This window comes from Oncorhynchus tshawytscha, linkage group LG09 (assembly GCF_018296145.1).
Source record: "Oncorhynchus tshawytscha isolate Ot180627B linkage group LG09, Otsh_v2.0, whole genome shotgun sequence".
Lineage (NCBI taxonomy): Eukaryota > Metazoa > Chordata > Actinopteri > Salmoniformes > Salmonidae > Oncorhynchus > Oncorhynchus tshawytscha.
The window spans coordinates 47,059,985-47,086,900 of NC_056437.1; the positions used below are offsets into that span (position 1 = coordinate 47,059,985).

The following is a 26,916-nucleotide window of genomic DNA, read 5'->3' on the forward strand; positions in this document are numbered from 1 at the left end:
ACTCAGGACACCCATTTTAACGTCCCATCTGAAAGATGGCACCCTACACAGGGCAATGTCCCCTTCACTGCACCAGAGCATTGGGATCTCCTTAGACCAGGGGGAAGACTGCCCCCTACTGGACCTCCAACACCACTTCCAGCAGCATCTGGTCTCCCATCCCATCAGCTGCAGAGGCAAGCCAGCAGTGGTATGCAGGGTGGTCTACTGCAGGCTACCTGTAATTTTATAATCCCAAGGTACTATGCCTTCTGCTGACATTTTAAAAACAAAATGACAACAAATGTGTTACAATAGTTTCAGATCAATACATCTTTAAGATTTGAATGTGTATTTCAGACTAACATTCATAAAGGATGGTGTAGCATCCAGAATGGTATTTTCCCCCCTGTAAAGTAATAATGCAAATCTTTTCAAAAGTATTGTTTGTGTTCAGCAAAGCCTTTCCTTCAAAATGGCTATCCATGTTTTGACCTAAAACTTAAAAACTCAGACTTTTGATCATATTATGCTCCTCCAAAAAACTTGTCCATTCAATGTAACATCCATAATACATCTTATTTGCTTTATTTCTTCAGCATGCAACTATTTAGAAGTCAGCTTTTTTGAGGGAAATACACTTACCACAAGGTGTACTATAGGCACACACATCAAAAGTTGTATTTATATTTTTTGGTCCATTCTGTGAGACATTAAAGTTGTGATTTGCATGCAAATGTAACGTCCATAACACTGGAATCGCCCTACTTTTATAATAGGTGGGTATGAACCATAATAATTGGTGAGGTGCTTACATTTGTCCCATATCGAAATCCCCCGAGACACCATTGGAAAGTGGGTAGAGAGCCAGGGTTCAGCCATTATTGACGGCGACCCAGGAGCAATTAGGCTTCAGTGCCTTGCTCAAGGGGAGATAGACAGAGTTCTTCACCTAGTCGGCTCTGGGATTCAAACCTGCAACCTTTCGGTTACTGACCCAATGCTCTTAAACACCATGCTACCTGCCGCCATCCCACAACATGAGGTCAACAGGAACACCTAAACTCCCATAGTGTCCCTTAAACATGAGTATAACATGATGTTGACTCTCTCTCTACCGCACCTACTGTCTCTAACTCTGAACGATCAGCTATGAAAAGCCAACTGACATTTATTCCTGAGGTGCAGACCTGTTGCACCCTCTACAACCACTGTGATTATTATTATTTGACCCTGCTGGTCATCTTTGAACATTTGAACATCTTGGCCATGTTCAGTTATAATCTCCAACCTGCACAGACAGAAGAGGACTAGCCACCCCTCAGAGCCTGGTTCCTCTCTAGGTTTCTTCCTAGGTTCCTTCCTTTCTAGGGACGTTTTTCTAGCCACCGTGCTTCTACATCTGCATCGGCTGATGTAAAAAGGGCTTTACAAATAAATGTGATTGATTGAGGTATAATAAGACAGGTACGTACCTTACTGGCCCCAGGCAGTAGGTGCAGTTTGACATACGGATCCGAGAGCCCGTTGTGGTCCATGGGTTTGAGCCCCTGTGGGAGACACAGACAGATGGTGTCGAAAGAGAGGCCGTTCACAAGGTAGTATGACAGCGCATCTCAACATAGACCTTCATGATAATATTTCCAAATGTGACTACACTAAAATGAAAACTACACATCCACCAGCCAACACAAAAACAAACAAAAAAACGTGTTAAAACACGTCAGACATACAAGGCCGATGTTGGATGCCTGACATCCAATTTAAGTCAAAGACTTTTGTTTCTGACATGTGCATAACCTCCTCAGAATAACAATAGCCATGTCAGCTAATTAGAAAGGCTAGAGGTGAGACCTGTTCCACGGCTGGCAAAATAACTTGAATGCTTTTCCATAAACAAAAACATTTCAGAATGCGTTGACAGAAACTAAACTCTACTTGTGAGTAAATCAAGTAATTAACAAACACACAAAGTAGCCTACAGCAACTCTGCAACCTGACAACGAGAGGAGTAGATAATAGTACCTAAGGAATTCATTTGGGGACTATTTCTATAGTATGGAAAACAGCACAAGGATAATTCCGCTCAGACTGGGATCATCCTCTCAAAATGACTTTGTCTGTCAGAATGTGCTTATCCGCCATAAATGAGCTCCTCATCCGACACCTCTTTTCTGTTTAAGATGATTGATGTTCTATGCCTATCGTCAGATTTCCCCATTCGTAAAAGGACGCAGATAAATCACAATACATGGGATCATCTCCTTCCATGAATCAGAGGATAAAAAAATCTGCCAAACCCTTATCCAGATAGGAAGAATAGAAAGGGAGATATAAAGACAACGTCATAATCATAACAATTTACTTTAACTTGACAGATGACTGTTTATTTTGTGACGTATTATTGACAAATCTACAAATAGGGATATTGCTGATACATTGCTTGGATGTAGCTTTCATGAAACCAGAGCCAAAAACAAAAGTCACATTTTCAAACACTTGATTTCCTCAGCCCTATGGCATGATATTGCAGACAGGCATGGTCATGGTGCTGCAGGTCCAATCAATAAAGCCCTGGCTAGAGAGAGAGGGCGAGAGCTTGATTTAATGGTGTTCAGAAACACTGAGAACCCTTTATACATGTGAACTGTCACTTTAAAACGGCAACTGGTAGCTGTGGAATTGTGGAAGAAAATGAGCCTATAGATAAATGGTACGTTTGGCTCATCAGCAGTCAATAAATGCACATCGGAGCTGCAATATCATAGGTAGGTTATCTTTCCTTCTCTACAAACCGAAAAAGATTGGTTGTATGTGCTGTAAAGCACATTGTACAGGATTACTCAGAATATGATATGACTTCTAGCTCCCATTGATACAACAAATGCAACATCCTCATTGGCATGAATGCAGTCAAAAAGGTGAGTATATACCCAATCATCTTTCTCAGTCTCGAACATGCTGGGGCTTTGCTTTCTTATTAAATGGGATCAGCCAGGTTGACATAAATTGAATGATCATTTCAAAAGGTAACCCACTCTCTGCGGTGTGTGCTAGAATTGATCATTTTGAGGAGAACAGAGGAAGTAGGGCGCACACCACCTCCAGTCCTTCAGGTTGAGTCATATCTAATGGGCCAAGGGGAACTTTAGCACATAAGTTTTGGGAATAGCCATCAGACTCTATGGATTCCTATGTATCTTGTTTCACCTTTCAGAGAGAAAACTTTGCATGAAAATGCAATGGAAGTGTTCAACAGTAATCTCATATCAGCTGAGGTGTTCTGGCTTTAAATTTTTTTTTTTACACTAGAATGAACTGTATAGGACAATCTAGACACATTTACATATGGATTTTGTATTGCAGATATGTGGTACAAGAGTAGTGGCCTAAGGGAACATACTTAATGTGTTGGGAAAAGTGTTACGAAATGTAATGTCATGTTTTATTTTAATTGCATAACTGCCTTAATGTTGCTGGACCCCAGGAAGAGAATGGGATCCTTAATAAATAAAAATACAGTGCTACCTGCATCAAAGTTATTCGTTGTGGCTGTCTGCAAAAGAGATGACAAAGGAGTGAAATCTCTACGGCAAACACAGAGATAGACAGCATCCATAAAAGAGTGGATGAATTGATTTAAATAGACTCGGGCTTTGGCAGTTGCTTTTCTACTACTGATACCGGCTTCACAAATCAATGAATTCTTTGGTGAGTCATATCTTACCTTGCCATGCCAAGCGAATCTTTATAGATCTCCCTATACCAACCAGTTTGCAATCACCCATTGTCAGCTGAATCACACTTATACTTGTTTTCTCTCTCCCCTTCTGTTAAGTTTAACTGTGTGCCCCCCTTCTGGTAAGCTTAACTCTGTGTGTGTGTGTGTGTGTGTGTGTGTGTTTGGGTGCTTGCATGTGTCTGCGTCAGTGCTATCCTATCTCCCAAACGTATTTGCTCAGCCATGTGTTGGATGAAAGTTCCTCACACAGTGTGTGTGTGTGTGTGTGCTTGTGAGTGTGTGTGTGTTACGTCTCTCTCCCAACACAGAGCAACACTTGTCAGAACCACAAATGGTAATATACAGTTTTCTGCTCCACCGAGTGTCGGGTGAAGAAGTGCAAAAGTACATTTTTCTGTTTTCGTGAAGAATCTTCTCATCCTCAAAACCTTTTATATATTTATGTGTGTCACAAACGCACTTCATGCCACATTCTAATTCCACATCAAAATCTATGAAAACTTATTGTAGGACAGAGGAGGAGGAGGTTCTGTGTGTTCCAACGTCGCCTGCTCTTAGCAGCCGTTTGCTGTGCCTGGAGTTCCATTACTGCCTGTACTCTGGACCCCTTTACGCTTGGAGCCTCTCCTCCTTTCATTCACAGCAAACAGCATCTCATCTCTTCTACAAAGCACCAGGTTGAGTCAGATGTTTGTGTAGAACACAGATGAATGTTCTCTTTGATAGTGCAGCGGGGCCAGCATTCCTCCGTTGTGCGAGCAGCTTCAGAGCCGTTCCACAGATGTGAATTGATATGGTCTGTTTTGGAACTGTGCCCAACTATCAAAAAGACTCCCAACATGTTCTCTTCTGGGCCCCACTGCTCCAAATGCTTCTATGCTATGTTCTAGTGTAGATACCACGACCAGTCTCATGTAGATACCACGACCAGTCTCATGTAGATACCACGACCAGTCTCATGTAGATACCACGACCAGTCTCATGTAGATACCACGACCAGTCTCATGTAGATACCACGACCAGTCTTTGGGCTGAATCCAATAGGATTGGAAAAAAACTGTCAACAGGAAACATGAAATATTGACTTTGCCTTTGACAGGCAAGCCCGAGGCTGATGTATTGAGTACATTGAGGGTTGGGTGAGTGGATTCTTCCCTAAGTAAAGCACACAGCTATCTGGATGGGATGAGCCAAGATGTGCTCCTTCAACTCTGCTGCATCGCTGAGGAGCAATAGATCAATAGATGAAAATAGAAGACTGGGGAGCTTTGAGGCACTGATACTGTGGTCCTGCACTGTTACGCTGTATGGGTGGAAGCATTAAATACACATTGAGGTAACACTCGACCAAAGCTCCCTATGCAGCTACAACCTCCTATGCCCAGTCACTTCTTTACTAAAAGGACTAGCCTTGTCAAGCAGACTGCCCGAAACAGAATGTAAATGAGATCAAGCTGGTTCCATCACGCTATGGAAGGATCAGACAGTGGCCCTGGTCTGAAATACCTGGACTTCTGGTTAAGTGTTCAACTGGACAATATGGAAGATATGTACGATGTCCACCATGTATGATGGTCCGAGCTGAGCTATGGAATGTCTCTCGTTAACATTTCGAAAAATTGTCGGAGGCCATCATCGAATAACAAACTACAACCAAAGCTGAAACACTTATATACTCATATAACATTTGTTTTTGTCTATGTCTCTTTATACTAAAGATAAGAAGGCAATACAGTTGAAGTCGGAAGTTTACATACACTTTGGCCAAATACATTTAAACTCAGGTTTTCACAATTCCTGACATTTAATCCTAGTAAAAAGTCCCTGTATTAGGTCAGTCAGGATCACCACTTTATTTTAAGAATGTGAAATGTCAGAATAATAGTAGAGCTTTTATTTCTTTCACCACATTCCCAGTGGGTCAGAAGTTTACATACACTAAATTAGTATTGGGTAACATCATCTTTAAATTGTTTAACTTGGGTCAAATGTTTCCGGTAGCCTTCCACAAGCTTCCCACAATAAGTTGGGTGAATTCTGGCCCATTCCTCCTGACAGAGCTGGTGTAATGGAGTCAGGTTTGTAGGCCTCCTTGTTCGCACACGCTTTTTCAGTTCTGCCCACACATTTTCTATAGGATTGAGGTCAGGGCTTTGTGATGGCCACTCCAATACCTTGACTTTGTTGTCCTTAAGCCATTTTGCAACAACTTTGGAAGTATGCTTGGGGTCATTGTCCCTTTGGAAGACCCATTTGCGACCAAGCTTCCTGACAGTTGTCTTGAGATGTTGCTTCAATATAGCCACCTGGATTTCCTACCTCATGATGCCATCTATTTTGTGACGTGCACCAGTCCCTCCTGCAGCAAAGCACCCCCACAACATGATGCTGCTACCCCCGTGCTTCACGGTTGGGATGGTGTTCTTCAGCTTGCAAGCCTCCCCTTTCCCTCCAAACATAATGATGGTCATTATGGCCAAACAGTTCTATTTTTGTTTCATCAGACCAGAGGACATTTCTCCAAAAAGTATGATCTTTGTCCCCATGTGCAGTTGCAAACCGTAGTCTGGCTTTCTTATGGCGGTTTTGAAGCAGTGGCTTCTTCCTTGCCGAGTGGCCTTTCAGGTTATGTCGATATAGGACTCGTTTTACTGTGGTTATACTTTTGTACCTGTTTCCTCCAGCATCTTCACAAGGTCCTTTGCTGTTGTTCTGGGATAGATTTGCACTTTTTGCACCAAAGTACGTTCACCTCTTGGAGATAGAACGCGTCTCCTTCCTGAGCGGTATGACGGCTGCGTCGTCTCATGGTGTTTATACTTGCGTACTATTGTGTGTACAGATGAACGTGGTACCTTCAGGCGTTTGGAAATTGCTCCCAAGGATGAACCAGACTTGTGGAGGTCTACACTTTTTTTTCTGAGGTCTTGGCTGATTTCTTTTGATTTTCCCATGATGTCAAGCAAAGAGGCACTGAGTTTGAAGGTAGACCTTGAAATACATCCACAGGTACACCTCCAATTGACTCAAATGATGTCAATTACCTATCAGAAGCTTTGAAAGCCATGACATAATTTTCTGGAATTTTCCAAGCTGTTTAAAGGCACAGTCAACTTTGTGTATGTAAACTTCTGACCCACTGGAATTGTGATACAGTGAATTATAAGTGAAATAATCTGTCTGTAAACAATTGTTGGAAAAATTACTTGTGTCATGCACAAAGTAGATGTCCTAACCGACTAGCCAAAACTATAGTTTTTTAACAAGAAATTTGTGGAGTGGTTAAAAAAATTAATTTTAATGACTCCAACCTAAGTGTATGTAAACTTTCAACTTCAACTCTATTTAGGCAGGGTGAATTAACGGCCTACTGCACAGCTACTAAGGGAGCGCTTTCTAGAGCGACCGGTTAAATTGTGCATAAGAGCATTTTTAAACTGTAAATGGTTAAACTATTAAGAAATATATGTGATTGTGCCAAGAATTTGTAAGTGGGTAACATACACATCAGCCTAAATTGAAATGTTTAAACAGATTAGAATTCTACTATAATTTTCAAACTCAAATGGCAGGGAGAATTTGGGGAGCTCTCTGTATAAAAGTTGCTGGCTTCACACCAGTGCATGGATTTGAGAGTACAACTATAACTCAAATAACAGCCAAACCCTGTCACTGTTGATATCCTATGGTGGGTCGTGATTAGTTAAGTTGAATAACAAAACTGATTTGTTTCCTTCCCCATTTCGGCAGCCACCCAAAATTTCCATCTGACATTCTAGAATTTAATTGACTGCAAATTCTCTTCTAGTGAGTAATATAACAATTATTGTCAGATTCGGTGTAGCCTCTGAATAGTGTTAGTTTAAAAAGCGCAGACACCCTAAACCTTTGCCCCTGTTTCATTGATTTCAAATTGATATCGATACCAGTGATTAACAAAATAGTGTTGCGTTTAACTTTCCGTGTTGGCGGCCCACTTGAAGCAAAACTCAACCATCCAAAATGTAGGTTGTCTTAAGCGGTTTCTCCTCTAAACAATATTTATAGTTTCCATGTGATATTTTAGTTGTGTTAGTTTCAACAGCGCATACGACCTGATTCCCCCGAATCAATACGAGTGATTAATTGCCACTTGTTAAAACATGGTTCTTGGTGCACATGCAGTTTATAAGGTAATTGATTTAAAAAATCCAAGTAATATGACTACTATTGTGGTAAATGTACTGTATGAGTAGGTAGTATATTTTAAGTTCATGTTTTCAATATATCATGAAGTGTTTCTGTATATTGATTAGGACACTTCAAAATGCAGTTTTGACCAACTGCTGAATGAGTACAAAAATGTGATGCGTTTTATGTATTTTGATGCTCTTCCAGAAATCATGAAAATGGGTTTGACTTTCCTACTATGTATATTATTCATATCATCCTATGGCACAAAAAAAAAGCATTCAGAAATGGCAGTTGATTGAAGAGGCTGACATAGTATCTATCTACATCTCCCTCCATGGTGATTGCCTAAGCCACCAGTGAAGAGCCAGTTGATCACAATTATGGGGAGATAGGGGGTAGGGAGAAGAGAAATTACCGTTATGAAAGGCAGATGGGCGCCGTACATCAGTGTATCCACACACCCCGCACCAATTTCCCCTCAATGCTGAATTAGTGTGTCGTGCCTGTGGTGTGTGTGGACTTTATTTTTGTAAAAGTAAACAGGAGTTCGGTAAATTTCAAATGTAGGAACCATCCAATACGTTCACTGTTACCTATTTCTTAAAGAAGCCAAAAGGCAGCTTCTGCAAGGTATGCCTACCTTTATCTTGCAGCTCTTGTGGCATGGGAGGAGTTACCTCCACCTGTGTCCTCCTCAGATTGATGGAGGTGTTTAGGTGGTGGCTTCCTGCCACTATTGTGACGGGAGAGGCAATGATGAATTATTAGAGTCAGGCATGATGGAGATGTGATGGATGCCTCTCATTCCTCACCAATGAATGTTAGAGGGATACTTTGGGATTTTCGCAATGAGGCCCTTTATCTACTCCCCACGAGTCAGAGGAACCCGTGGATACCATTTGTATGTCTCTGTTTATTTTTTTTATTTCACCTTTATTTAACCAGGTAGGCTAGTAGTTGAGAACAAGTTCTCATTTACAACTGCGACCTGGCCAAGATAAAGCAAAGCGGTGTGGCACAGATAACAACACAGAGTTACACATGGAATAAAAAAATAAACAAGCCAGTAACACAATAAACAAGTCAATAACACAGTAGAAAAATAATAAAGTCTATCTACTGTGTGTGCAAAAGGTATGAGAAGTTAGGTAATAAATAGGCCATAGGAGCGAATAATTACAATTTAGCAGATTAACACCAGAGTAATAAATGAGCAGATGATGATGTGCAAGTAGGGATACTGGTGTGCAAAAGTGCAGAAAACAAAGAGAAAAACAGTATGTGTCCTTACTGTGTCCAGTAAGAAGGAAGTTGGGTGGTATTTCTGCGAGCCAATGCTAACTAGCGTTAGCACAATAACTAGACTTCTGTGGGTATCTACTATCATGCTAGCAGATACTCTAGCGTGCTAGCAGATATCCATAGACTTCCAGTCATTGCACTAACGCTAGTTATCAATTAACCTAGCGATAGTTAGCAACTTTCTTCAAAATGCACGCAGACATAACATGGGTATCCAAGAGTTAATCGGACTCTGGGGAAGCAGATAAAGGTCTGCATTGTCAAAATCCCAAAGTATTCCTTTAATGTCAGAGAAATGCCCTGGCTCAACCTCTGGGACAGGGCTTATTTAGACTCTATGCATATATCTGGTGGAAAACGGAACATGGTAAGGTTTATTATGGATAAAAGAAGGTTGTTGCGGAAGAGGTTTGATACATGCTTGTTAAACAAGATGCAATGCAACATCAAAGGAATAGTTCACTATTTTACAACTTCATTTTAGATGGTTCCTCCCTCAAAAGTAGGGGAAACTGTAATCCCTGTTCAGTTCTCTTTAAACAGCCATTAAAAACTTCAACTTAACTTCTGCCACTGCTAGCTAAAAATCAATGGAAACGATGGGTGCATGCGAGTGTGGATTTTTTTTAAAAAAACGTACTCCATATTTGGCATGATGGTACTTAAAGGTGAATCGGCCATTTAACAAAAATATATGCTCACATGCCCCCATCAATTCCATAGATGTTTAGCTAGGGGTGGCTAAAGTTAGCTGAAGTTAGTAATGACTGTTTAAAGAATCCTGAACAATAGATTACAGTTTCTCTTGGCCCATAGACTACTTTTAGGATGAGGAACAATCTAACATCATATCGTAAAATAGTGAACTACTCCTTTAATGCCATTGCATTTCATAGGGCCCTGACTAAAGGTCTACTTTGACAAGACAAATGAAAATGTGTGAACGCTGTCAGTAGTGTCAGTGAGACCAAAGGCAGTATTTAAATTGGAGTTTGTCTCCGCGACAAATAATGCATTTATATAGCATTCTCACATTGATCTGTTATTCAATTAAAACTGACCCGTAAACCAGAGGCTAACGAGGGAGTAAAGCACATTTGTTGTTGCGCTTAATTCCAATAATTATTATCCTTATTGCAGCTGCAAAAGGTGAACTAGGGCCTTGTTATGGTTTCAGCTCAGAGACAGAAATAGAGGAATTAGTTATGTGACTCATGATGATGTTATCCTAACATGTTCTTTACTTGATTACTTTATGAATGATACTGCTAGTACGTACAGAACAGTGTAGGATGTACACCCACTTTAGAATGGCTTCACTACTGTACCTGTTGTTTCAGAGTTAAAGTAAAATGACCTTCAGGTACTGCACCTGAGGATAAACATACACCATACTCTCATATCAGTCAATACATCATGTCAAAGTATTCTGGCAAATCTCTTCAAGATTACGAGCATTTGTCACAAATTAAGTGAGAAACTGTCACCAAAATCACGCCAGAATGAGAGTTCTTTCGAACAGGACAGTACCTGTGTGGTTGTTTCTCCGTCCTGGCCCACCCAGGCTGCAGGCAAAGTCAAGGATAGCAGGGTTTGGTACACAAATCGTGTTTTCGGTAGGTCCAGGTCCAAGCGCCAAGAGGTAAGTCCAAACAGTCCAGCTCACACACGGTAAATCCAGCTGATATATATTGTCTCTTTCTCTATGGTTCACAGATCCTTCCAGCCCTTTCTCTCTCTCTTCCTGGTTTGTCTTGACCCCATATCTGTGGGACGGCCCCACCTTCTGAGGGTTCCCAGCTTTGTCATTTTTTGAAGAAAATGATTGGCCCGCATCTGGATATTTGCAGCTGGTAACTGAGCCCCAATTTAGTCCACTAGCTCCTTTAGGCCTTCTCTTAACTCCCGGGTGTTTCTCTCTTGCTCCTCTCTGAGCAGCTGGTTGGTGCGGTGCTGGACCTGTAACGTGTCCTGATACATTCACATTGCATCCTGATGAGCTATTTGTTGAGCTCTAGTTGCCTCTTGTTGGGTGGCCACCGCTTGTATGGCCTGTATGGCTCCCTCCATACCCATTTTCCAGAGAAAACTGTCCTAACCAAACAAAGCCACAACAAAAAACACAGACCTCCCTCTAGAGTGCTAAATGAACCTTTTTTCCCCCTCTACCTAACCAGTGGTATGGTTAGTTCATCTGCTCACATTCTTCACCACATGTGGCAAATCTTTTCAAGATTAGGAGAGTTTGTCACAAATTAAGTGAGAAACTGTCACCAAAATCACCCCAGAATGAGAGTTCTTTAGAACAGGACAGTACCTGTGTGTTTGTTTCTCCATCATGGTCCACCCAGGCTGCAGGCAAGGTCACGGATAGCAGGGTTCGGTACACAAATCGGGTTTTCGGGTAGATCCAGGTACAAACGCCAACAGGTAAGTCCAAACAGTCCAGCTCATGCGCGGTAAATCCAGCTGATATATATTGTCTCTTTCTCTATGGTTCCCAGATCCTTCCAGCCCTTTCTATCTCTCTTCCTGGTTTGTCTTGACCCCTTATCTGTGGGTCGGCCCCACCTTCCCCTTGCTTCTGGGAATTGTTTTGGCAGTTGGCCATTTTGTGATCTGTAGTTCTGATCGGGGTGGCCATTTTAGTGATAGGGCAGAGCCCGTTTATTAGTTCTGCTCTCACATATCTGCCATTTATCACTCGACCCCATTCTTTGCCACAGTATCAATTAAATATAAGCACCAACATACTGCTTTGGAAAAATACACACACAGTAGCCTATACACAGAGTATGTCAAACATTAGGAACACCTTCCTAATATTGAGCACCCCCCAGCAGCGTTGCAGTTCTTGACACAAACCGGTTTAACTGGCACCTACTACCATATCCAGTTCAAAGACATTTCAATCTTTGTCTTGCCCATTCACCCTCTGAATGACACACATACACAATCCATGTTTCAATTGGGTCAAGGCTTAAAAATCCTTCTTTAACCTGTTTTCTCCCTTCATCTAAACTGACTGAAGTGGATTTAACAAGTGACATCAATAAGGCATCATAGCTTTTACCTGGATTCACCAGGTCAGTCTATGTCATGGAAAGAGCAGGTGTCCTTAATGTTTTGTATACTCGGTGTATATCACCATATGCTAACTTTGACATTTCCCAGTTATACTGTAGGTCTGGATGGATGAAATGAGAACAAAAGATTTGGTGTCAATTAACACGGAAAGTATCATTTAACAAATATTCAACATAGGGAGGGAAGTACAAGGTTGAAACTAATTTTCTGTACCAAATCTACACAAGCACAATTACAGGAACAACCCTAACATTGGGCCAGTAAGATCAGACTAGCTTGACGTTTCTAGTCTTGTGAACCAAAGCACTCAACAGTTTATTGATGATTTGTTAAATTGAGTCAGACGTGTTAGTGTTGGGCTAGATCAAAATGTGCAGGTTGGGAATAGCCCAGTCTGGACTGAAATTGAAAACCCCTGATTTAAAAAAAAGATGTCAGATGATTTTCAGGTTGCATAATCATTTAACCATGCTCTGGATAATTAAGTAAAAGTAATTTTACTGTATTTTACAGCTCCAGCAATAGTCTCATTCTACAGAAATTACAGAAACAAGGGTATGACCTGAAATGTGCCACAATATATAGAATGAATAAATATACACCTGTGGTTTAGTTCCATAATTAATGGAACAGTGCTAGAAAAGGACAATGTGAAAATAAAAATATCCATGCCAGCACAGTATAGTATGATAGCGTGAGAAGAGTATTAGACAATTATGAGATGCCAATAGTGTGAAAGAGTTGGTTGAGCTTGGTGTAGGATAGTTAGGGTTTGTTCACTCCACAGGGGACATTGGGAGTTGGTTTAGGTTGGTGTAGGCTGCTGGTTGGGGTTTAGTAAGGATTTTAATAGGGGCTATCCATTCCACAGGGTCCAGTGGGAGTTGGTTGGGGAGGGTGTAGGCTGGTTAGAGTTTGGTTTTGGGTTGTCAACACACCACATGAGAAAAATGGACACATTCTGATTTCTGTAGGCTGATTAGGGTTTGGACAGTGTGAGTCGGTGCCTTACCTTCTTATACCTGGGGATGGGGAGCTGTTCCCCAGAACCATGCAGAGAGAGAGGAATGCATGCAAGAGAGTAAGGTGCAGGAAGAGGAACAGAAAAAAAACATTAACTTTAGAAATCAAGAGAAAAAATATCCACAGCTTGCCTTTGAAGAAACAGAAGAAATGGAGAGTGAAAAATTGTCTGACCTTTTTTAAAACAAATACATAAATACATAAAGCAAAAATAAGCGTTTGGAAACACATACAAATAATAACCGAGATGGAATATGAAAAGTGTGGCAAAATGAAATGTAAGTTTGTATTTCATGGTGAGTTGCTGGAAAGTTTGACACGTTTGAAACATTGTTGACCTAGGAAATCAGTGATAGCACTTGTCAAATGGATAAAGGTGGCCTTGTAAAGCCTTTTCAATAGAAATGTCCAAATCCCGTTTTACAAGAAAAGTTTGAGATACAATGTGCCGCTTATATAATTCAGTCAGTCAGTCAGTCACATACATATTAATAACTGTTGCATCAAAGGCTAAACAAATAATGAGAATTAGCATATTTTCAATAAAAAAGTACAAAATGATTATGGTGCCTGGAGGATCAAATAAACATCTATTTAGCCACATATCCAAGTTTAACGATTCGTTAATTAACTGTTTTAGGGGGCGGTGTGCAGCAGTTGAGGCAGGGAAGAAACAGTTCCCCTAATAGAGCTCAAGCAGTCAAAACTCATGAGGATAGGGCAGAGTGAATAAGGTTATTGACGGCCTCACAATCAGTTCTTTCTACATGCTATACAACTCATTGAACTCAGAATCAATCTCATCAGTGTTTAAACAAATGGGCAGATTTGTATATTGTTCAGTCGATTTCAAAATAGACTAGTTGTGATTTCCAATGTTGTGGTGACCCCTTCACAAGAGACTTATGTGGGAGACTTGATAATTTTTGTTATCTCAAGTCACGTCCGCAATACAGTAAATTCAATCGTAAACATTGGTGACAGCATTCCACTGAATCAGCAGTCACAGCCACTTATCTGAGACCTGTGATAAGTCGTTCCTTTAATGGCACCCTGACCTTGCAACGCACATCTATTGGGCCACCATTGTTCCTGTTCCCAAGAAAGCTAAGGTAACTGAGCTAAACGACTACCGCCCCGTAGCACTCACATCCGTCATCATGAAGTGCTTTGAGAGACTAGTCAAGGACCATATCACCTCCACCCTACCTGACACCCTAGACCCACTCCAATTTGCTTACCGCCCAAATAGGTCCACAGACGATGCAATCTCAACCACACTGCACACTGCCCTAACCCATCTGGACAAGAGGAATACCTATGTGAGAATGCTGTTCATCGACTACAGCTCGGCATTCAACACCATAGTACCCTCCAAGCTCGTCATCAAGCTCGAGACCCTGGGTCTCGACCCTGCCCTCTGCAACTGGGTACTGGACTTCCTGACGGGCCGCCCCAGGTGGTGAGGGTAGGCAACAACATCTCCTCCCCGCTGATCCTCAACACTGGGGCCCCACAAGGGTGCGTTCTGAGCCCTCTCCTGTACTCCCTGTTCACCCACGACTGCGTGGCCACGCACGCCTCCAACTCAATCAAGTTTGCGGACGACACAACAGTGGTAGGCTTGATTACCAACAACGACGAGACGGCCTACAGGGAGGAGGTGAGGGCCCTCGGAGTGTGGTGTCAGGAAAATAACCTCACACTCAACGTCAACAAAACTAAGGAGATGATTGTGGACTTCAGGAAACTGCAGAGGGAACACCCCCCTATCCACATCGATGGAACAGTAGTGGAGAGGGTAGCAAGTTTTAAGTTCCTCGGCATACACATCACAGACAAACTGAATTGGTCCACTCACACAGACAGCATCGTGAAGAAGGCGCAGCAGCGCCTCTTCAACCTCAGGAGGCTGAAGAAATTCGGCTTGTCACCAAAAGCACTCACAAACTTCTACAGATGCACAATCGAGAGCATCCTGGCGGGCTGTATCACCGCCTGGTACGGCAACTGCTCCGCCCTCAACCGTAAGGCTCTCCAGAGGGTAGTGAGGTCTGCACAACGCATCACCGGGGCAAACTACCTGCCCTCCAGGACACCTACACCACCCGATGTTACAGGAAGGCCATAAAGATCATCAAGGACATCAACCACCCGAGCCACTGCCTGTTCAACCCGCTATCATCCAGAAGGCGAGGTCAGTACAGGTGCATCAAAGCTGGGACCGAGAGACTGAAAAACAGCTTCTATCTCAAGGCCATCAGACTGTTAAACAGCCACCACTAACATTGAGTGGCTGCTGCCAACACACTGACACTGACACTGACTCAACTCCAGCCACTTTAATAATGGGAATTGATGGGAAATGATGTAAATATATCACTAGCCACTTTAAACAATGCTACCTTATATAATGTTTACATACCCTACATTATTCATCTCATATGCATACGTATATACTGTACTCTATCATCGACTGCATCCTTATGTAATACATGTATCACTAGCCACTTTAACTATGCCACTTTGTTTACATACTCATCTCATATGTATATACTGTACTCGATATCAGCTACTGTATCTTGCCTATGCTGCTCTGTACCATCACTCGTTCATATATCCTTATGTACATGTTCTTTATCCCCTTACACTGTGTATAAGACAGTAGTTTTGGAATTGTTAGTTAGATTACTTGTTGGTTATTACTGCATTGTCGGAACTAGAAGCACAAGCATTTCGCTACACTCGCATTAACATCTGCTAACCATGTGTATGTGACAAATACAATTTGATTTGATTTTGATTCATAGTACCCTCCAAGCTCATCATTATGCTCGAGGCCCTGGGTCTGAACCCCTCCCTGTGCAACTGGGTCCTGGACTTCCTGACGGGCCGCCACCAGGTGTTAAAGGTAGGAAAAAACACCTCCACTTTGATGATCCTCAACACTGGGGCCCCACAAGGGTGCGTGCTCAGTCCCCTCCTGTACTCCCTGTTTACCCATGATTGTATGGCCACGCATGCCTCCAACTCAATCATCAAGTTTGCAGACAACACAACAGTAGTGGGCTTGATTACCAAGGAGGAGGTGAGGACCCTGGGGACCCAGGAAAATAACCTCTCACTCAACAGCAACAAAACAAAAGGAGCTGATTGTGGACCTCATGAAACAGCAGAGGGAGCAGCCCCCTATCCACATTGACAGGACCGCAGTGAATAAGGTGGAAAGCTTCAATTTCCTCTGCGTACATGTCACTGACAAACTGAAATGGTCCAACCACACAGACAGTGTGGTGAAGAAGGCAATCTCTTCAACTTCAGGAGGCTAAAGACATTTGGCTTGGCACCTAAAACCCTCACAGACTTTTAGATGCACAATTGAGAGCATACTGTCGGGGTGTATCAACACCTGGTACGGCAACTGCACCATCCGCAACCGCAGGGCTTTCCAGAGGGTGGTGCGGTTTGCCCAACGCATCACTATGGGCAAACTACCTGCCCTCCAGGACACCAACAGCACCTGATGTCACAGGAGGGGCAAAAAGATCATCAAGGACAACAACCACCGAAGCCACTGCCTGTTCACCCCGCTATCATCCAGAAGGCGAGCTCAGTACATGTGCATCAAAGCTGGGACCGAGAGACTGAAAAACAGCTTCTATCTCAAGGCCATCAGATTGTGAATAGCCATCACTAGCACATTAGAGAATGCTGCCCTATGTACATAGACTTGAAATCACTGGCCACTTTAATAATTGGAACACTAGCGCTTTTAATAATGTTTACATATTTTGCATTACACATCTCATACAGTGCCTTGCGAAAGTATTCGGCCCCCTTGAACTTTGCGACCTTTTGCCACATTTCACGCTTCAAACAAAGATATAAAACTGTATTTTTTTGTGAAGAATCAACAACAAGTGGGACAAAATCATGAAGTGGAACGACATTTATTGGATATTTCAAACTTTTTTAACAAATCAAAAACTGAAAAATTGGGCGTACAAAATTAGTCAGCCCCTTTACTTTCAGTGCAGCAAACTCTCTCCAGAAGTTCAGTGAGGATCTCTGAATGATCCAATGTTGACCTAAATGACTAATGATGATAAATACAATCCACCTGTGTGTAATCTGCTATGGTAAAATCCCTGAAATGAGAGATGTTTGTTGTTGTAAATGTGACATTCCGATTTGTGTTTATGACCATGCCATTATCTGTTCTGTAATTCCCTGTAATCCGTTGTGTTCGCTCCTTAAGAGCGATCCCCTCCTCCCTGACTGGCTTCCCTAATGCTTCATTACCGAACTGGGCATTTGTTCACCTATGACAACTTCTGATAAAAAAATTACCAACGCCCGCTGCAACCACTGCCCTGGAATCATACTCACCACCATCAACATCTCAGCGTTGCTCTCTCGCCAATTCCCAGGGCATCAACTCTCTTTCCCCTCCCCCATCTCTTTCTTCCTCCCTCTCTCTCAGCTCCACAGTCTTGTGGAGTCTTGAGTGTGTCCAGAGCACTTAGTCAAATCTCCTAAGAGGCAGCTGGCCAGTATGTGTGAGTGAAACCAACCAAGAGTGAGGGAGGGGAGGATGAAGTGGAACCAACAAGCTCTGTCCATCTGTGCTACCGAGTGGCCAAGGCCCCATCTGGCTAACTGTCAGGGCTGATAGCGGCTAAAGATGCCCACCTTATCTACACAGGAGGTGGTGTTCCCTCTCTCCACTGACAGTGGCTATTTCGGTCCCCCCTCCCCACTGTGCCTCCCAGACCTCCTGGTGGGAGTGTTGGGAGAGCCAGGCACCGGTCGTGTACATGATCCAGCTTAAATAAATTTGCAGACGAATTCAAAGGCCCCTGAATTTACACATTTTTGTCGTGCGAGCTATTACCCTCGCTGGTTCAGGGAACAGAACCGGATCATTTTCGAGGAACAGAATCAGAACCTGGGAACTAAAGTGATCTATAAAAAATGAAAATGCTTTGAGTGAGAGTTCTAACGGGTGTGGCCAGTGGCCACATACCTCTCCACAGTGTGCACAGTTCCTAAGTAATTTTAATGTGCTTTTAGCACTCATAGAAGAGTCTTCAACTATAAACATGCTTTTTTTGTTCTACTAGCTGTGCCGTTAAGAAACTAAAGCTAGCACACTTGTATTTGTTTTGTTTGGAACTAGAGTTGCAAAATTCCGGGAACGCTCAATAAATTCCCCGGTTTTCCTGAACTCCTGGTTGGAGGACTCTGAATTACCTGTTCATTCATTACTGATTCCGAGATGCCTCAACCGGGATTTTGGGGAAATCAGGGAATTTATTGAAAGTGCCTGGAATTTTGCAACACTTTTAGGGACAGCCCTGTATAGCCTTTTTACAATTACTGTTGTTGTTTACACAATCCAAAAACGCTCCATTTTCACTCGCAATCTGGGTCAGGTGGGTATAATTTGCCAACATGCCTAGCTAAATTATAAAGTGCGATTCTGATCTTACTGTGTTATTCTTTCACAAGACAATTCAGAGAAGCATAATGTAATTTTGGTGCGCATAGAATGGACTCATGAGACAAGTTCCCTCTAAGCTGCATGCGGGCTTAGAAATATCAGCGTGCGCAGAGAAGCGCAAGATTGAATTTCACTCATCATTCTAGAGTTTTCCCCATTAGTTAACACTATCTGAATGCACTTTATATAGCCAATTTTGACTTTGCAGCTGGCCCATCTAGTGGGAATGGCTCAGCTCTGCCTCCAGGACTAGAATAATTCCATAAACGTCAACCTGTGGAGATTTGTTCTTACTTCTTCGATTCTTTGAGCTGGAATCGTTAATTGGTGAAACTGCCATGTGCGTTTGGGCTATGACAACAACAAAGAAGCTACTGCAAACAGTGAACAAATGTTTTTTCCCTCTGACATCATTGCACACGCGAAAGAACAGCTGAATGTGTACTCCACCCAAAAACGAGACATGCTGCCAGAGGCTGATTCACTGGGACGAACAGTGGCGCTGTTTTCCCTAATGGGGATTTGATCTTTAGGATGCAAATGACGGAGAGGAATTGACTTTGACTTACTGAGATGCAGCAAAATACCATCTCATCTGATACACACTGGGAGACAGAGACCATGCAAGTACCCTCACCTCCACATTTGTCCCTCAGTCTGGCTGTGGGAAAGGGAAAGCTTAGCCAGTGCATTCAACCAAAATGTGTCTTCCACATTTAACCCTCTGAATCAGAGAGGTGCTGGGGCTGCTTTAATCGACATCCACGTCATCGGCACCCGGGGAGCAGTTGTTGTTGGAGGTTAACTGCAGAACGGCAGATTTTTTCACCTTACTGGCTCGTGGATTCGAACTAGTGACCGTTCAGTTACTGGCCCAACGCTCCTAACCAGTCTGCAAATAGCTGCCATCAATCAATGCAGGCTGGCCTGCCTGGGGCGCCCACTCTACTGCACACTGCCATGTCCCTCAGCTGCGTGCTCCCTTCTGTGCCATTCATCCACCCAGACCGATAGACAGAGCTACGGGCACAGAGGGCGCCCAAGCCTGTTGGAGGGGCTTCTTTGCCTCAGTGTTACTTTACACAAAGCAAGAATCTTCAAGTAACAATTGTAGGCAATAACACTCCATGACCCTGAAGCATGGCTGCCTTTAAGAGCATGCTTCTGTTAGCTGCAGTGGCTGTTGTTGACGTTGAAAAGGAGGCTCCATTGTGGACAGTATACCACGTCACGTCAAGTACCAAGCAGAGAAAATTAACAACGCAACTATGTCATTATCAGAGCGTTTTCTTTGGAGGAGTGCTTCCTAATGTCGAGACAATATTATGTTCAACTGCAATTCCCTTTAGCAAACTATTGGCAGCCGTGGGAAATCTCACCAAATCAATCATTATCTGACATACAATCTGACTTTTGGGTGCCATTTGGAAAATAAATGCACCTAAGAAAATAGTACCACCCCATGCAGTATCTTAGATTAAGTAAGAATGGACAAATATGTGCAACAATGCATTTTTATAGTCCAGCAACATCTAACACGATAACTACAAAAATCAGTCTTTGCATATTGAATGCTGACTCTTGCCGGAGCGTGTGTGATTTTTCATCAACACAGCAATAGTAAACTTACTTGCTCTATGAATTGCTCAGCATTAAGGGGGAGTTGTGGTGTACCCTGAGGAGGGATGGTGAGTTTCACACATAAAGATAGGCTGATGTCCTAGGTCCCTGACTGTGCTGGATATGAGTGCTCTGTGGAATGGGACCAATAACTTTCTGTACCGCCTGGCGATTTTTATTCCGGCCTCTATTCTCTCACTTTAGAAAAGTCTTTGTTTTGCATGATTAAAGAAACATAGGACCTTTTCTGTACTCTGTGTTCTTGGCAGAAATGCATCAATCATGTAGTTAATTATTGACCATGTACAGGGCCTTCAGAAAGTATTCACAGCCCTGGACTTTTTCCATATTTTTTTTTGTGTTACAGCCTGAATTTGAAATTGAATACATTGAGGTTTTGTGTCACTGGCATACATATAATACCCCATTATGTCAAAGTAGAATCATGTTTTTAGAAATATTTACAATTGAATTAAAAACCTAAGCTGACATGTCTTGAGTCAATAAGTATTTAACCCCTTATGGCAAGCCTAAATAAGTTCAGGAGTAAAAATTTGCTCAACAAGTTGTATGGACTCCCTTTGTGTGCAATAAGTAAGGGATAATCAACTAGGGGCTATGCGTTCTATGGAAAATAACAAATGACGTGGAAGGTGTGTTTCACGACACACTAGCGGAGTTGAAACAACAGCTGTAATCGCTGCCAAAGGTAAGACTTCTAAAAACATGCTCTCACTTTGTCATTATGGTGTATCGTGTGTAGATGTGTGAGTAAAACAATTTATTTAATACATTTTGAATTCAGACTGTAACACAACAACATGCAGAAAAAAGTCAAGGGGTATGAATACTTCACAGGAGCTTGGTGGCACCTTAATTGGGGAGAACGGGCTCATGTTAATGACTGGAGCTAAATAGTTGGAATACATGAAACACATGGTTATTATTATTTTACTTTAAAGGCACAGTGCAGTCAAAAATGTGATTTTTCTGCATTTTATATGTATTTCTGCACTATGAGGTTGGAATAATACTGTGAAATTGTGAAAATTATAATGCCCGTTTAGAGTAAGAGTTGTTAAAAAGGACTACCTGAAATGTCTGCCTATATCGGTGGGATGGAGTTTTGGCCTGCCTGGTGACATTACCAGGTGGTAAATTAGTAAATAACCAATAAGAAATAAAGTTCCAAACCTCTCTGCCAATAATAGCTAGTTTTTACCCCCCCATAGTCCTAGCAAAATTCTTGCTTGAGAAATTGTTCTTAGATAAGAAGCTATTTTTGTTTATTTTTGACCATTTTCATTGAAAACAATCACAGTAAGGTACTAAATTGTTACCAAGAAATGATTTGATATTGAAATAAAAAATGCTGCATTGGACCTTTAACATAACGGATCCATGCAAGGGAAAAATACCCATGAATGTCCTCTTCTGAGAAATAAACAAAACATTTAAAGGGACTAATGCTTTTTTTAACAACTCCATGCAACTGCTTATCTTACCATATTTTCTAGTGTGTTGACGTTTGGTGTGTGGAGGATGTCAAAATGAAAATGTACATTATTATTAAGCATATCTATATAACAGAGTATGGCAAAGCAAAATGTCTGCCCTGGCTTAGTCATGGCTTTCTCCCCAACAACCCAGTATAGCTCTGGGCTGGCAGGGTAAATCTGGCCCAGATGGCCGAATCACTGAATTATATGTGAAGCAGATATTGTGTCTGTCACAACAAGGAAGTCATAAAGGTGCAATTTCACAACCACCAATGAACAAACAGCAGAGATTTTACAAAGCTGCATTTTACTTTTTAAATCTTTTTGGCTGGTGTTTTTATTTTAATTTTACATTTTTTGTTCCAGTTATGTTAATTGATGATGAGTACCCTTGTGGGACCTGATACTCTTAAAATCTTCAAAACCTTACAGCAATCGCAACAGTGAAGGAAAACCACCAGAAATCCCTTCCGAGCAAACCACCTCACAATTTTGGGGCGATCATCACCAAAACACAAAGGCCATCACTGCCACCTCCCTTTCTCCCAGGGAGCCTCTCTTTGAGGCTAGCCCTAGGATGAGGGAGCCAGAAAAGTCACCATGAGCTCCCTGGACTGGGGCTTCGCTAGGCCGCTGCCAGGTGCCGGAGCAGAGGAACCCTGCTGCCCATTATGACACCTGGGGTTTTGTGTAGAGCCTTGCACTGACTGAAAACAGCTGGAGAATCTGAAATCCCAAAGGGAGTCACTAACCAAAGGCGCACGTGACAAATACACTTTGATTTGACTTGACCACGGCCCTAGTGTGTTACCTCTGACTGTTTTACTCAATAAATTACTGGGAGTCTATATAAACTCAGCAAAAAAGAAACATCCCTTTTCAGGACCTTGTTTTTTAAAGATAAATCCCAAAAACTTCACAGATCTTCATTGTAAAGGGTTTAACCACTGTTTTCTATGCTTGTTCAATGAACCATAAACAATTAATTAATGAACAGTCGTATCTTAACCGTTTACAGACGGTAGGCAATTAAGGTCACAGTTATGAAAACTTAGGACACTAAAGAGGCCTTTCCAATGACTCCAAAAGAAAGATGCACAGGGTCCCTGCTCATCTGCATGAATGTGCCTTAGGCATGCTGCAAGGTGGCATGAGGACTGCAGATGTGGCCAGGGAAATAAATTGCAATGTCCGTACCTTGAGACGCCTAAGACAATGCGACAGGGAGGCAGGATGGACAGCTGATCGTCCTCGCAGTGGCAGACCACGTGTAACACCTGCACAGGATCGGTACATCCGAACATCACACCTGCGGGACAGGTACAGGATGGCAACAACAACTGCCCAAGTTACACCAGGAAAGCACAATCCTTCCATCAGTGCTCAGACTGTCCGCAATAGGCTGAGAGAGGCTGGACTGAGGGCTTGTAGGCCTGTTGTAAGGCAGGTCCTCACCAGACATCACCGGCAACAACGTTGCCTATGGGCACAAACCCACCGTCGCTGGACCAGACAGGACTGGTAAAAAGTGCTCTTCACTGACGAGTCGCAGTTTTGTCTCACCAGGGGTGATGGTCGGATTTGTGTTTATCTTCGAAGGAATGAGTGTTACACCGAGGCCTGTACTCTGGAGCGGGATCGATTTGGAGGTGGTGGGTCCATCATGGTCTGGGGCGGTGTGTCACAGCATCATCGGACTGAGCTTGTTGTCATTGCAGGCAATCACAACACTGTGCGTTACAGGGAAGACATCTTCCTCCCTCATGTGGTACCCTTCTTGCAGGCTCATCCTGACATGACCCTCCAGCATGACAATGCCACCAGCCATACTGCTCGTTCTGTGCGTGATTTCCTGCAAGACAGGAATGTCAGTGTTCTGCCATGGCCAGCGAAGAGCCCGGATCTCAATCCCATTGAGCATGTCTGGGACCTGTTGGATCGGAGGGTGAGGGCTAGGGCCAATCCCCCAAGAAATGTCCGGGAACTTGCAGGTGCCTTGGTGGAAGAGTGGGGTAACATCTCACAGCAAGAACTGGCACATCTGGTGCAGTCCATGACGAGGAGATGCACTGCAGTACTTAATGCAGCTGGTGGCCACACCAGATACTGTTACTTTTGATGTTGACTGCCCCTTTGATCAGGGACACAATATTCCATTTATGTTAGTCACATGTCTGTGGAACTTGTTCAGTTTATGTCTCAGTTGTTGAATCTTGTTATGTTCATACAAATATTTACACATGTTAAGTTTGCAGAAAATTTGACAGTGAGAGGACTTTTTGGGGGGGGGCTGAGTTTATGTAGAGTGTGCACATCTACAAAAAAATCATTTTCTCTGGGTGTGTGCCAGCTCATGCTTTTTATTTGACTAGCTTTGTGACTTAACATCTTTCCTTGGAGAATAGAAGGGGTTGTTCTTGGAAGAAGAACAAGAAGGTGTTGCTCTCAGATCAGCCAGCTGGTTCTCTTTGAGGAAAATAGGGTATGTGAAAGAGGGCAAAGCAAGTTTCTGACCTGACTACATGGCTGGCACTCCTCCCCCAAGCCAGCCAATGTGGATCCGGGTGGATTAATTGGAATTACTTATCCTGAATAAGACAATCATGAGCAAGGTGTAAAAGGAAAATGGCCACTGCAACTTCGAGTGGAGGGGGAATAGATATCGGAGGCTCTGCATTTTCCCCTACCTTGTTGATTTGGAAGAAGATGTCATTTGTTTGGGGGTAGAAATTATGCAGTATTTAGTACAAAATCTTGATTTCAGACTTTCCTCTTGAGCCACCTGAGTCTCTGCATTCAGGCACCCTGTCTTGCTTATTGCAGACCATGCCATGACACAATAGCACGCAGTAAGTAACAGAAAATCAATTTGAAATCATTAACTGGTAAATGTCACACAGAACATGGGTGAGCAATAGAGGGGAAGAAATATCTGACATGTCTACAGATGTTTCCTGCTTTGTCCTAGAGCCCAGTGAGCTACTGAGCCCAAAAAGTAATCTTCATCTTCAAGAGGAAAAAAACTAAACACAGTGAGGGAAACGCTTTATGAAGAGATTACCCTTCTTGGGGAGGATTTGAGTGTGTGCGTGCGAAAGTGCATGCAAGTGTTTTTGTATGGGTTTGTGTTGTCATATATTCATGTGTGTGTGTGTGCGCTCATGTTGAAGTGTGTGTGTACTGCCGTGAAGACAGACCAAAGGCTTGGTCTGGATCAATAGTAGAGTGGACAGCAACATGTGCTACAAGCAGCTTGTTGTCATGGGAAATACCCTTCACACAACCACAGAGAAGCAAGCATCAGAAAACATACGCACAAGCACGCACGCATACATACACACATGCATACATATCATCTGCAGTGCATTAGGAAAGTATTCAGACCCCTTTATTCACATTTTGTTACATTACAGCCTTATTCTAAAATTGATTAAATTGTTTTTCCCCCTCATCAATCGACATACAATAGCCATAATGAAACAGCAAACACAGGTTTTTAGAAATGTGTGCAAACATATAAGACTTCTGAAACTTTACTCAGTACTTTGTTGAAGCACCTTTGGCAGTGATTACAGCCTCTAGTCGTCTTGGGTATTACGCTACAAGCTTGGCACACCTGTATTTAGGGAGAATATCCCATTCTTCTCTGCGTATCCTCTCAAGCTCTGTCAGGTTGGATGGGGGGCGTCGCTGCACAGCTATTTTCAGGTCTCTCCAGTGATGTTCGATCGGGTTCAAGTCTGGGCTCTGGTTGGGCACTCAAGGACATTCAAAGACTTGTCCCGAAGTCACTCCTGCATTGTCTTGGCTGTGTGCTTAGAGTCATTATCCTGTTGGAAGGTGAACCTTCACCCCAGTCTGAGGTCCTGAGCACTCTGGAGTAGGTTTTTACCAAGAATCTCTCTGTACTTTGCTACGTTCATCTTTCCCTCGATCCTGACAAGTCTCCCAGTCACTGCCGCTGAAAAACATCCCCACAACATGAAGCAGCCACCACCATGCTTCACCATAGAGATGGTATTGGCCAGGTGATGAGCAGTGCCTGGTTTCCTCCAGACGTGACACTTGGCATTCAGGGCAAAGAGTTTAATCTTGGCTTCATCAGAACAGAGAATCTTGTTTCTCATGGTCTGAGAGTCCTTTAGGTGACTTTTGGCTAACTCAAAGTGGGCTGTCATGTGCATTTTACTGAGGAATGGCTTCTGTCTGGCTACTCTACCATAAAGGCTTGATTGGTGGAGTGTTGCAGAGATGGTTGTCCTTATGGAAGTTTATCCCATATCCACAGCGGAACTCTGGAGCTCTCTCAGAATGACCAACCGGTTCTTGGTCACCTCCCTGACCAAAGCCCTTCTCCCCCGATTGCTCAGCTCTAAGAAGAGAGGCTTGGTGGTTACAAACTTCTTCCATTAAAGAATGATGGGGGCCACTATGTTCTTAGGGACCTTCAATGCTGCAGACATTTGTTGGTACCCTTCCCAAGATCTTTATCTCAACAAAATCCTGTCTCGGAGCTCTGCGGACAATTCCTTCAACCTCATGCCCTGGTTTTTGCTCTGACATGCACTGTCAACTGTGGGACATTATATAGACAGGTGTGTGCCTTTCCAAATCATGTCTAATCAAATGAATTTACCACAGGTGGACTCCAATCAAGTTGTAGAAACATCAAGGATGGTCAATGGAAACAGGATGCACCTGAGTTCCATTTTGAGTCTCATAGCAAAGGGCCTGAATACTTATGTAAATAAGGTATCTGTTTTTTTATTTTTTATAAATTTGCAAAAACATTCCAAAAACCTGTTTTCACTTTGTCATTATGGGGTATTGTGTGTAGATTGATGAGGAACATTTGTTATTTAATCAATTTTAGAATAAGGCTGTAAAGTAACAAAATGTGGAAAAAGTGAAGGTGTCTGAATAGTTTCTGAATGCACTGTCGATTCAAAACAAGCTGCTGGTGATCTCCATGCGAGACTCTTGTACAT

The 26,916-nt window shown here is 42.7% G+C and overlaps 1 protein-coding gene across 6 annotated transcripts in view; it reads right to left on the reverse strand.

Annotated features, from left to right (window-relative positions):
* LOC112258064 (double C2-like domain-containing protein beta) overlaps positions 1–26,916 on the reverse strand; it is a 310,407-nt gene that overhangs the window by 57,133 nt on the left and 226,358 nt on the right. For 3 of the 6 annotated variants that reach the window (XM_042326974.1, XM_024432148.2, XM_042326972.1), the window contains 2 exons: positions 13,296–13,319; positions 1,455–1,529 (listed from right to left, as the gene is read on the reverse strand). In XM_042326974.1, coding sequence (XP_042182908.1) covers positions 1,455–1,529; positions 13,296–13,319 — 99 coding nt within the window. The remainder of the gene's footprint in view (positions 1–1,454; positions 1,530–13,295; positions 13,320–26,916) is intronic. The other 3 variants (XM_042326975.1, XM_042326973.1, XM_024432150.2) reach the window with 1 other exon arrangement.